The 12,596-nt window shown below is 33.6% G+C and overlaps 2 protein-coding genes and 1 pseudogene across 3 annotated transcripts in view; all 3 read right to left on the reverse strand.

Annotated features, from left to right (window-relative positions):
- The window catches only part of LOC124442021, a 108,026-nt pseudogene that overhangs the window by 61,025 nt on the left and 34,405 nt on the right, over positions 1 to 12,596 (reverse strand).
- LOC124442050 (DNA polymerase zeta catalytic subunit-like) overlaps positions 8,160 to 12,596 on the reverse strand; it is a 29,545-nt gene continuing 25,108 nt past the window's right edge. The window contains exons 6-7 of the transcript XR_006947084.1: positions 8,456 to 8,536; positions 8,160 to 8,325 (exon numbers count right to left, since the gene is read on the reverse strand). The gene's annotated coding sequence lies outside the window, so the exon portion shown is untranslated. The remainder of the gene's footprint in view (positions 8,326 to 8,455; positions 8,537 to 12,596) is intronic.
- LOC124442080 lies at positions 10,662 to 11,245 on the reverse strand. Of its 2 annotated transcripts, none has more exons than XM_046992622.1 (2): positions 11,144 to 11,245; positions 10,662 to 11,001 (listed from the first exon to the last, which is right to left on the reverse strand). In XM_046992622.1, the coding sequence occupies exons 1-2, from the start codon at positions 11,158 to 11,160 to the stop codon at positions 10,677 to 10,679; spliced, it is 342 nt and encodes a 113-aa protein (XP_046848578.1). In that variant the 5' UTR covers positions 11,161 to 11,245; the 3' UTR covers positions 10,662 to 10,676. The 2 variants fall into 2 exon arrangements, with proteins under 2 accessions (XP_046848578.1, XP_046848579.1); XM_046992623.1 differs by having other exon boundaries at positions 11,082 to 11,161.

The following is a 12,596-nucleotide window of genomic DNA, read 5'->3' on the forward strand; positions in this document are numbered from 1 at the left end:
GATGGAATGGGGAGAGTTATCGTTTGTTTAAATTTCTATCATGAATACAAAGTTTACGGCGCAAGGTCTGTTTAGATGGAATGGGGAGAGTTATCGTTTGTTTAAATTTCTATCATGAATACAAAGTTTACGGCACAAGGTCTGTTTAGATGGAATGGGGAGAGTTATCGTTTGTTTAAATTTCTATCATGAATACAAAGTTTACGGCGCAAGGTCTGTTTAGATGGAATGGGAGAGTTATCGTTTGTTTAAATTTCTATCATGAATACAAAGTTTACGGCACGGTCTGTTTAGATGGAATGGGAGAGTTATCGTTTGTTTAAATTTCTATCATGAATACAAAGTTTACGGCACAAGGTCTGTTTAGATGGAATGGGGAGAGTTATCGTTTGTTTAAATTTCTATCATGAATACAAAGTTTACGGCGCAAGGTCTGTTTAGATGGAATGGGAGAGTTATCGTTTGTTTAAATTTCTATCATGAATACAAAGTTTACGGCACGGTCTGTTTAGATGGAATGGGGAGAGTTATCGTTTGTTTAAATTTCTATCATGAATACAAAGTTTACGGCACACGGTCTGTTTAGATGGAATGGGGAGAGTTATCGTTTGTTTAAATTTCTATCATGAATACAAAGTTTACGGCACAAGGTCTGTTTAGATGGAATGGGGAGAGTTATCGTTTGTTTAAATTTCTATCATGAATACAAAGTTTACGGCGCAAGGTCTGTTTAGATGGAATGGGAGAGTTATCGTTTGTTTAAATTTCTATCATGAATACAAAGTTTACGGCACGGTCTGTTTAGATGGAATGGGGAGAGTTATCGTTTGTTTAAATTTCTATCATGAATACAAAGTTTACGGCGCAAGGTCTGTTTAGATGGAATGGGGAGAGTTATCGTTTGTTTAAATTTCTATCATGAATACAAAGTTTACGGCACAAGGTCTGTTTAGATGGAATGGGAGAGTTATCGTTTGTTTAAATTTCTATCATGAATACAAAGTTTACGGCACAAGGTCTGTTTAGATGGAATGGGAGAGTTATCGTTTGTTTAAATTTCTATCATGAATACAAAGTTTACGGCACAAGGTCTGTTTAGATGGAATGGGGAGAGTTATCGTTTGTTTAAATTTCTATCATGAATACAAAGTTTACGGCACAAGGTCTGTTTAGATGGAATGGGGAGAGTTATCGTTTGTTTAAATTTCTATCATGAATACAAAGTTTACGGCACACGGTCTGTTTAGATGGAATGGGAGAGTTATCGTTTGTTTAAATTTCTATCATGAATACAAAGTTTACGGCACAAGGTCTGTTTAGATGGAATGGGGAGAGCTATCGTTTGTTTAAATTTCTATCATGAATACAAAGTTTACGGCGCAAGGTCTGTTTAGATGGAATGGGGAGAGTTATCGTTTGTTTAAATTTCTATCATGAATACAAAGTTTACGGCACGGTCTGTTTAGATGGAATGGGGAGAGTTATCGTTTGTTTAAATTTCTATCATGAATACAAAGTTTACGGCGCAAGGTCTGTTTAGATGGAATGGGGAGAGTTATCGTTTGTTTAAATTTCTATCATGAATACAAAGTTTACGGCACAAGGTCTGTTTAGATGGAATGGGGAGAGTTATCGTTTGTTTAAATTTCTATCATGAATACAAAGTTTACGGCAAGGTCTGTTTAGATGGAATGGGGAGAGTTATCGTTTGTTTAAATTTCTATCATGAATACAAAGTTTACGGCACAAGGTCTGTTTAGATGGAATGGGAGAGTTATCGTTTGTTTAAATTTCTATCATGAATACAAAGTTTACGGCACAAGGTCTGTTTAGATGGAATGGGAGAGTTATCGTTTGTTTAAATTTCTATCATGAATACAAAGTTTACGGCACGGTCTGTTTAGATGGAATGGGGAGAGTTATCGTTTGTTTAAATTTCTATCATGAATACAAAGTTTACGGCACAAGGTCTGTTTAGATGGAATGGGGAGAGTTATCGTTTGTTTAAATTTCTATCATGAATACAAAGTTTACGGCACAAGGTCTGTTTAGATGGAATGGGGAGAGTTATCGTTTGTTTAAATTTCTATCATGAATACAAAGTTTACGGCACAAGGTCTGTTTAGATGGAATGGGAGAGTTATCGTTTGTTTAAATTTCTATCATGAATACAAAGTTTACGGCACAAGGTCTGTTTAGATGGAATGAGGAGAGTTATCGTTTGTTTAAATTTCTATCATGAATACAAAGTTTACGGCGCAAGGTCTGTTTAGATGGAATGGGGAGAGTTATCGTTTGTTTAAATTTCTATCATGAATACAAAGTTTACGGCACAAGGTCTGTTTAGATGGAATGGGGAGAGTTATCGTTTGTTTAAATTTCTATCATGAATACAAAGTTTACGGCACACGGTCTGTTTAGATGGAATGGGGAGAGTTATCGTTTGTTTAAATTTCTATCATGAATACAAAGTTTACGGCACAAGGTCTGTTTAGATGGAATGGAGAGTTATCGTTTGTTTAAATTTCTATCATGAATACAAAGTTTACGGCGCAAGGTCTGTTTAGATGGAATGGGGAGAGTTATCGTTTGTTTAAATTTCTATCATGAATACAAAGTTTACGGCACAAGGTCTGTTTAGATGGAATGGGGAGAGTTATCGTTTGTTTAAATTTCTATCATGAATACAAAGTTTACGGCGCACGGTCTGTTTAGATGGAATGGGGAGAGTTATCGTTTGTTTAAATTTCTATCATGAATACAAAGTTTACGGCGCACGGTCTGTTTAGAAGGAATGGGGAGAGTTATCGTTTGTTTAAATTCCTATCATGACAAGATCAAAGTTACCTCAACACACGGCATTCGTCCTGAGAAGTTTGCTGATGTATAACCATAAGTGACATTTGCAATCAACTTTAAAGCAAGTTGTCGAGCATCAAGAAGTTGAAGAAGAGTCTAAAATGTAAATTATTTATGATATTGAATGATTAAAGAAAACAAACGAAGAGTGGAAAGGTATCTTTTTTGAACATGATGAAAACTCCATGACGTTTTAGCTACTGAATCTTATAAAAACATCAAAGATCGCTTCAAAAACAAAGGTTTAATAAAACCAACTTACTTTATCATCTTTACAATCTTTCAAGGCTTTCTTTACCATAATACGCGTGTATATCTCCTCTAACATTCTAAAATAAATGAAACTTATTGAACATATAATAACCAAAGATATCAAGACCCATTTAGGACAGTAAAGACTTAAGAAGGAACGCTATGTACATTGCAAAATATACAACAAAATGCAAATATTATTTTTTCAACAATCTTTTGAATCAATAAAATGTGACCTGTAACCAAATGAATGTGAAATATCCCACATTACCTGGGTAAAATTCCTCGTCTTATGTTAGATTTTACAAAAACAGAGCCGTTGGCGCTTACATGAATATCATCTTGCAGTTTCTGAAAGGAAATGTATTGTTTCAAATGTATTGCTTATCGTGATGGTAATTTATAAAAAATTCTCACCTCCAGTAATGTTGGAGGAACATTTAACGATGTACAACCAAACTCAAAATGAACAACGACATGTAAGACAGAGAAAATGACTTTTTACCTTAATTTTACAATCCATGCTACACGACAGAAGAAGATGAACAGATTTCGGAAAGAATCTTATTGCAGAAACACCTTTAGTGTGACCAGACCTAAGAGAAAGAAAAAAATACAATAATACATAAGTAAGTGGATAAGTAAGTTCAGGTTAGCAGTCCGATAGATACGTGAGTCGGAATCGTATGGATTATATGTAAATAATTTTTATTCGATCTAGTAAATAATGATATAGTATGTTTAACAGTATGTTTAGAGTATGTTTTACTCTTCTGTTTAACAGTATACCAAATGTAAATACATAAACTCACTTCTTTGCCAGGTCCTCACGATCTACATTAATTTTACTTAAGGTTAGCAGATACAATAAAAGCAACACAATGATTAAGCTTTCGCTCAGAACCTATAACTTAAAAACCTATGACGTCATGATTTTGGAACCTATGACGTTTCAATCTTAAACATTCGCAACTGAAGGCACAAAGAGTTGTTAAGTTTAATGAACTAGTTTAGATGCTCTCTAAAAGACCTTTATCGTGGGTCTGCTCCCCCCATCTGGAGGTTGAAACTCAGGAAGACCTGCCCCCTCCCCCATCTGGATGTTGAGGCTCAGGAAAGATTTGCCACCTCCCCCATCGGTAGGTTGAGGCTCAGGAAAGACCTGCCCCCTTCCCCATCTGGATGTTGAGGCTCAGGAAAGATTTGCCACCTCCCCCATCGGTAGGTTGAGGCTCAGGAAAGACCTGCCCCCTTCCCCATCAGGGAGTAGGAACCTTGATGCATTTGTACACCATAGTATTAATATTATAAAATATGGCGATAATACCTGTCATATTCTTGAATAATTTCATTAAACCTTGTATCCCACTAAAAAAGGAATATTTTATTTCGATAAAATTTGATTCATATAAATGTTATTCATAAAATCAATAAAATATCATTGATATCAAAATGCCGTCAATATTTTCTTGTCAGATGTACCACAAACAAAGAAATGTTGTTTGTCCTAAATACAACATTATTGTAAATGTTTGATTAAATGGAAAAATAACCACCCCTGGAATTCTTTTAACTTTTCTTAAACAATTCAGAAATTTTTTTGACCGCTCCTGTTACCTTCAGTTTTAATGTTAAAGCAGTGCGCCGTAGTCACAAATATTTAACCCCTACACCCCCCCCCAACCCCTCCGTCAAAAGAAAATTTATGCTTCTTCCGTTACGCAAACAATATTTACAAATATTTACAAACTGAGCTATAAAAATGACGTACGTACTTCATCTGGATTGAACTTCACACAATATGGAACCTTTCTGTTCGTGAATCTTCCTAAACATTGACCTGGACATAAAAATAACGAGAAAATTCAGTATTTTCTTAAACATGAACACATACACAACAATAAAAAAAGGAAAAATAAAACAAACCTGTTTCCGTATCCCACATTTTACAGTATCTGTCGTAAGCTGCACTTAAAAATGACGTTCCATCGTTGTTGAAGCATATATCACGAACAGCTTTATTGTGGCCTAGAAAACGATACAATAAAACAGAAATGGTTTTTTATGTATGGTTCAAAATCATAAATCACTGTTATAAGAAAAACGAAACATCAACATAACTTTGACAGGAGACGAATAAATTCCCATCTTTGTCTTTTCACTTTACTTTAATTTAAAAAATCAAGAAATTATATTCAAACTCACCGTTAAATGTTCGCACAATTCTTCTGTTCTTGTAAACCTCCCATAGCTAAAAAATGAAATAAAAACTTATCATGAAAAGAAAAAGTATTGATGTGTTCATAAAAGAAATCAATCATTACAAACGAACGATCATGCATGTGAAGGAAAAATTGGTTTCAACAATGTGAATAAAATTTATGTTAAAAATGAAAAATTTGTGCACACCTTGCGTTGACTAAACCACTTGAACAACGACATGTAAGACAGAGAAAATGACTTTTTACCTTAATTTTACAATCCATGCTACACGACAGAAGAAGATGAGCAGATTTCGGAAAGAATCTTATTGCAGAAACACCTTTAGTGTGACCAGACCTAAGAGAAAGATAAAATAATACAATAATACATAAGTAAGAATATCTCCATTGCTTTCTTTTATCACGACGGTAGAAGGATGAACTACAGGAAAACAAATACTTAAATGTTATTAAAAAGTGCTGTATAAAGTGAATATTTGCATCAGGAAGTATCGTTACGTTTTGTCGAGGTTAGTAGAGTCCTGTGAAGGACTGTTGGTGTTGATGTTGACTGACGTTTCGACAACCTTAGCAGTAGTCATCTTCAGAGTCAAATGATAAGTAAATGTCAGGTTAGCCGTGTTTCTTAAAACAAGTGCTAAGGAAGTCCAATACAATATCTACAAACATACGTACGTAGTACTAGAACAAATCATTACTTTATAATAAATAATACACTGATAAATATGATTTTATAAACATATCAAATGATCACCTAAACGTCTTGATCAAACAGAAGCATCGTATTAAAAACGCTCATATTTTAAGTTTATATTTGGATGAGACGCTTTCTCTAATGAATACTGTAATGTATAATTGAACTTCCTCAATACCATCAAGAATTATATCATAAACTGTCTTTAAACTTAATTCAATTATTGCGTGTTTTCCTTAAAATCTACAAAATTTAAAGCATATTGATGACTCGAAGTCAGACGTTCCATGGCGTTTCTAATTACATTTTAGTAAGTAAACTTTCATATTTCTTCCGTTTTTGTTTTACAGTAAAGTAACAGAAAACAAACAAAAGCAAGAACAACTAAAATTCAATAGCGTGTTTTACGTCATTTCTGGTATTTTAACTTCCATTTTTTGATTTTGAACAAATGAACTAAATGGAGAATTGTTTACATACCACGTATGAATATGTTGCTTTGGTAGAAAGCAACGTTCTGGAGGAGTATCTGACTTGAGAATAATGCCAAGATCTTGTTGTATGTGAAGATATGATCTTCCTTGATAGTCATATGCATCTTTAACTGAAAAATAATTACAATTGGTAAAGATTAGGAAGCTACAAGAAAGTATAAAATTTTAACTTACTGTTTAATGTGGATTTCTCTTCTAAAGGTTTCATATCATCTTTCTTTGATTTGTTTTTCTTCGATAATTCATACTCCTCAAGTATTGTTGGCTCTTCCTGTATTTAAAAAGGTAAAACGCCAGAAAAATAATTGTTTCATTTGAAAAATATCTTTATAAAACTCTTAATTTGGGTAATTGAAATACCTCAGATGGTTTGGCAATAGTTTCTTCATCAACAAACTTACTCCATGGTCCTATAGGAAAACAGAGAATAAGAGATAGTAGAACAACCTTTCGAAAGTTATTATTATTGTAGTAATCGTACCCTTGTACCCATCAATCACACCAGGATCTCTCCTATCCTCTCTCTTCCCCTAATCTCCCGCCCGCTGTTTTGAAGCTTCAAACACAATCAATCCCTTGCTATCCTTTGCTTTCTCAACATCCCCAACAAATCTTTATGGGTAACAATTGATATAAAAATAAAACATTACCAAGCCTATGCATTTTCGTACTCTGAGTCAGTATTTTGCCAGTGTGCAGAAATTGAGTTTTCCTTTTCCATGATCTTCAACTGCTCGTCAAGTCTAAACAGTAAATACCAAATCATTACAAATATAAGGCACGGTCAGACAAGCACCTGCAAGTTGCATATACATCTCTACTTGTACGTACGTATAAAAACAAGAAATAATTTTTTATTCGATATTCCAACTTATTATTCACAATGTTACGACGTACATTCATAGCTTCAAAATTTTCCCACTTCATTTTTCTAAATTCACACTGTTTAAGACTTTAATATCTCTAGAAACATGTTGAACTTTTCGAACATACTTTTCATCTGATTAAATGGAACAGTCAGTTCACTTGGATCAGTGCAACCATTCCATCGATGGTAAAGATCAGCGTACAAGTCCAGGTATATAACGTACTTGCATTTCCAATCTTCTTCTTCTGTAAGTTGTTCAAGATTTACGTATATTTGTTAAAAAAAGTTTTCTGTGGGTAAAACATTTCCACATAATGAGCATCAATAATTATGTGTCAAATCTGTTCCTTAGCTACAAGCCATTGTTTCTCAATTACTAACCAGTCTCAACTTCACGACCAAAAAAAGTCGATTCGTCCTTCATCCACTCACGAATATCATCTATTGAAATGCTGTGAGCTTTAGATAATGAAAAAGAAAATTTACTGCTTTCATGTGAGTCGTAAATAGTTCATATCCAAAATCGGAGTCAAATATAATCACACAGCAAATACAAACATATACTCACACGGAAAGCACCTGCATAACTTTTCAATATCTGATTTTGCAGTTTCTTCCACGTCAACAGCTCGCTTCATCCTTGCCATCAGCAAATTGCCTCAAAAAACAAAATTTAATTCATACCTGCTATTACATAATATGATGACATGTTAGCTATGTATATGTTCAAACAAAGAAAGAAAAACTAGCTATACCTAAATTAATCTTCGTTTTCTTTCCATAATGTAAAAGAGCATCACTGAGTACATCAACTCTGTGACTTGGACGCATTTCTTTAGTCATTCTGCTAAATTTGCGAATGTAAGCTCACAATCTCTCCAACATCTCACCGTCAGTTAGGCCAAATCCTTCTTTACGACGGGGACTAAATTTAACCTTTACAAGAAAGATTTAGTAAACAATTATTGAATTTTTATCATTTTATCATCTACAATACCATTAGTTATGATAGCATAGGTATCACCATCTGTTAATACGTATGAAAAATAAAACAATAACAACTAACTTGGCATCGTCCAACATGCCCATAGCAGTGAAAAATTGGAATTGAAAATTGAAAAATGTCAACAATCGGATCCTCCAAATTCTTTTGTAAAAACAAAATAAAGAAAAACATGTGAAAGACTACCTTTTCAAAGAAAAAAGTGTTGAGGGAAAGTTATTGACAAAGGAAACAGGTAACAAAGCAACTATTGTCAATTGAATATTACCTGTAAGTGTTTCACCAACATGCATGCAACATCATACAATATGTTTATTTTGAGTGCAGGATTATCAACATTATCTTTCTCTAATTCTTGGAGAACATAAACTGCATAGCTCAATCTATAAAATATGTAGAATATTTTTTTAAATAATGCAACCACATGTATGCAAAAGCTTCAGCACTTGCACAAAGCATTGAAAGTAGCAAACCAACTGAAAAAATAAATTTACACCATCAAATGCATGCATCCTAACCACCTCTTTCAAACCAAGAACATTTAGGTAAAAATAGAAAAATGTGTGTAACAGACCTCTCTCCATGTTTCAAATTTAAGAATTTTTTAGGAAACTCATGTCGACAGCCTCGCCCAAAGATTGCTGTTTCATCAAGAGCTCTGTAGCGATTCATTGATCGAACAGCATTCCCAGCAAGAAAACCATGACACTCCTATAAGTATCAATATGTAACAAACAAAAAGTATACAAGAGCTTTATTTCCTAAAGCCCATGGCACAAATTTATTGAAAATAAAAACTATGTGGTAGAGAATGTAAAAATCAAATATATTCAAAGCACTGTAACTTCCATGCCTGAATTTTCATTAGAATAACAAAGTATATTAAAGCTACATTGACCTTGTTTGATGTAGGTGTGGTATAATTGGCAACAAATTGATCAACATGTGTCTGATCATAGAACATCAGCTGTCCAAATAGAGGTTTTCCAAGACTCTGCCCAGCTTTTTCCTTCGTCCAATAAATAGAGCATCAAGAGACTCAAAGATCACACCATCAGTCTTCAATAAAATGGTGAAGGATAAAATCATGCAATGTATTTGAGTTCAATGATGCAAATGATGCAGTCAAAAGGTGTTTGAGATAGCATTGCTAATGTTCTTTTACTAAATTGTCATTGTTAAACAAGTAATACTGAATATACTCACTTTGGGACAAGTAGGACAGATATTTCCTTCATCAAGCTCAGGAATAACACAGCTCAACATGTTTAGTTTATGTCTGTAAATTTTGAAAAACACAATGACACAAAGAAAGCAATTATGCACTCTTAAACAAATGACATAAACAAAATACAGTGCAAGACAGTAATACTTGAGGAAAAATCCTTGCCCATCATAAACTTTTTAGCCATTTGATTTCCTCCAATTAAATACATCTCTTAAGATGAGATTCTTAGGCTATAAAATTGACTGCAACTTTCCCAGCAATTCATACATAGTACTGCAGTGCAATAAATCAGTGACCTACATGCAGTTACCTATATTTTTCAAAAGCATGTGGTTATGATTAAACTCTTCAAATAACTGACAAATGCTTTTTATTGATGCCTGGCATTCCATCTGCACAGTATGAATCAATTCCAAAAACTCAATTGGAAATGCAATTATTGGTTTTGTAGGTGTACCACCCCAAAGGCCAAATTGCAGAAGTTGAACAAACTCTAGAGAGCATGAGCAAAACTGTACCTCAACAGTACAAAAGGTGCCTAAAAATTGAAAAAGATCCAAAATTATAATTGTGTTGAACCATCCCAGCTAAAATGAAAAAACTTTTGCAGCACATTTTACATATAACATACCTTTAACATCAACAACAGAAACACTTCTTTTGTGACAAGCTGTTTGGCATGAACAATCATACACCAGCATGTTCATGAGTTTATATGGCCAAAACATGCCATCCTACAAAGCAATGAATAACCTCGTAGAAATTAGTTGTAATCAATCCCCTTTCTTGCATTTACAAAAAATATTAGATTGGTGCTTTGTAGCATGTTTCACAATGTAAACTCTCATTTTATTTTTGCATTTTTTGTTGCAAGTGTTGAGAGAGTTAACTGTAAACACTTTTATAATATCTAGCTCATAATATTTCAACATGATGACAAATATTTACGGTTGTGTGCATCTTTAACATACAGTTCTCACAATACTTTGCCATTGGAACACAATCGCTGCACCTAAACTTTGCTTCATTATCACAATGAATACACTTCAGATTGCTTCAATTTCTGCCAGCAAACTGAAATGTATTCTTTATAATTGAATTTTGCAAATTTTCCCATGCTTTTTGTTTTCTTTCAACTTTCTGGTAATAAGAAGATGATTCTTCACAATCATGGTGAACATCACTTTCAAGATCACTGTTATCTTGTTCCATTCCCAGTTCATGGCCTTCCAATGCACCACAATTATCAGGACTGTTAAAAGAACAGCTTCCTCTATGATCCTCAGTAACCAATTCTGACAAATGCACCTCCTCTCTCTCAACATGGCCATCCTCATCATGATATGTGACAGCTACAGTTGCTTTAAACCTTTTATTGCTCCTACAAAATTATCATAAAATCTATAAAATGAAAATAAATGTTGAAAAGTCTAACAGCTATAAGGCCGTTATTTGGTGTACCTTGGCATCTTTTAAAATTACGAGCAAGAAAATCACAAATCAAAAAATATTATCGATATTACCAATGACACAATAACATAAGTTAAACGACCAAAGTACAACGTATGTATCTCCCACGACTACCAGCCGACGTTTTGTACCCGTACTTTACCGGCTTTTAGCCACGTCTCATAAGACGAATGGTGTGATTTGTTTCAAAACGGTTTCTCGTATGGTATATTGTAGGACCCTTTTTCCTAGGGGTAGGGTAACATATCTCACGTGACCGGAAACGTAAATCATTTAAATTATTCTACAGAATCGACTAGAACGTCGCACCTGAAATATCATGTAGTTGGTTGTGTCTCGTAATCTTTCTGAATTTGTGAAGGTATGTTGATTTTAAACTTTACCTTTCGTTGTTGTATTGTATTTTGATATATTGTATCTCTATATAATAACAAAAAGAAATAAATTTCTACTATATAATAGTAATGTTCTACATCGATACACATCATGTGCATGGTCACGAGGTAGTAGAGGAAATAAGATATTCATGGATAATTTCCGAAAAGCACTATTGCTAATGCGCATTTAATATACACGACACGTTTTTTTTAAAATAGACATGTTTCGACATCTCATGATGCCATCTTCAGTATGAGTGAAATAATAAGTGATACAAGGTTTATATAAAAGTAATATGATACATAAATTACAACAATAAAAGGAAATAAGATAAATTAATGGGGAGCGTCCGAGCGTATTATAAACTAAATATTGTATTGAATTTAAAATCTTGAACATTGAGGTCAGGGTTGAGAACATTGAGTTCAAGTTTTTAAATTCAATACAATATTGGTTATAATACATTCGGACGCTCTCAATAATTATCTTATTTCCTTTATTGTTGTAATTATGTATCATATTACTTTATATATGTATCACTATTATTCACTCATACTGAAGATACATCATGAATGTCATGTCTATTAAAAAACTTCATGTGTCATTGCAATGCTAAAATAACTACGAAATCGTGTAATAAAAATTAATGCCCAACATAAAGTTTTGATTAGAGCCATAGAAATAGACCAAAAAAATTGTAAAATTGAATTTATTGTAACGTTTTGTCTTTATTCAAGACATCTTCAGACAAATAATAAATAGGATGTTAAGACAAGATATTATATTTACAAAAAGGTGTTAAATTACTACTAAAGGAGGCGGTGTCAAATGGATTATAAGATAAGGAAGTTAGGAAGTAAAATAAAGAGAAATTAAAAGAGGTTAAGTGAAAATGGAGTTTCCTTGCACGTTAAGTGAAGGCTTGTATTTATTGATTAAAAGGCTCTCATGAATGGAGAGTTCATAAGAATCGTTAGAAGAGGAGATTATTTTAAAGTCGTCGAAGTTGGGGGTGTGTCCAGGTGCGTTAATGTGAGCAAAGATGGTTGATACGCAGGGTGGGAAACTTGGTTGCCTGTAAGGGGATATTCCCAAGTGCTCCGAAAATCTGGTGTGTAGATGACGTGT

This window comes from Xenia sp. Carnegie-2017, unplaced genomic scaffold (genome assembly GCF_021976095.1).
Source record: "Xenia sp. Carnegie-2017 unplaced genomic scaffold, XeniaSp_v1 HiC_scaffold_20, whole genome shotgun sequence".
Classification (NCBI taxonomy): Eukaryota; Metazoa; Cnidaria; class Anthozoa; order Malacalcyonacea; family Xeniidae; genus Xenia; species Xenia sp. Carnegie-2017.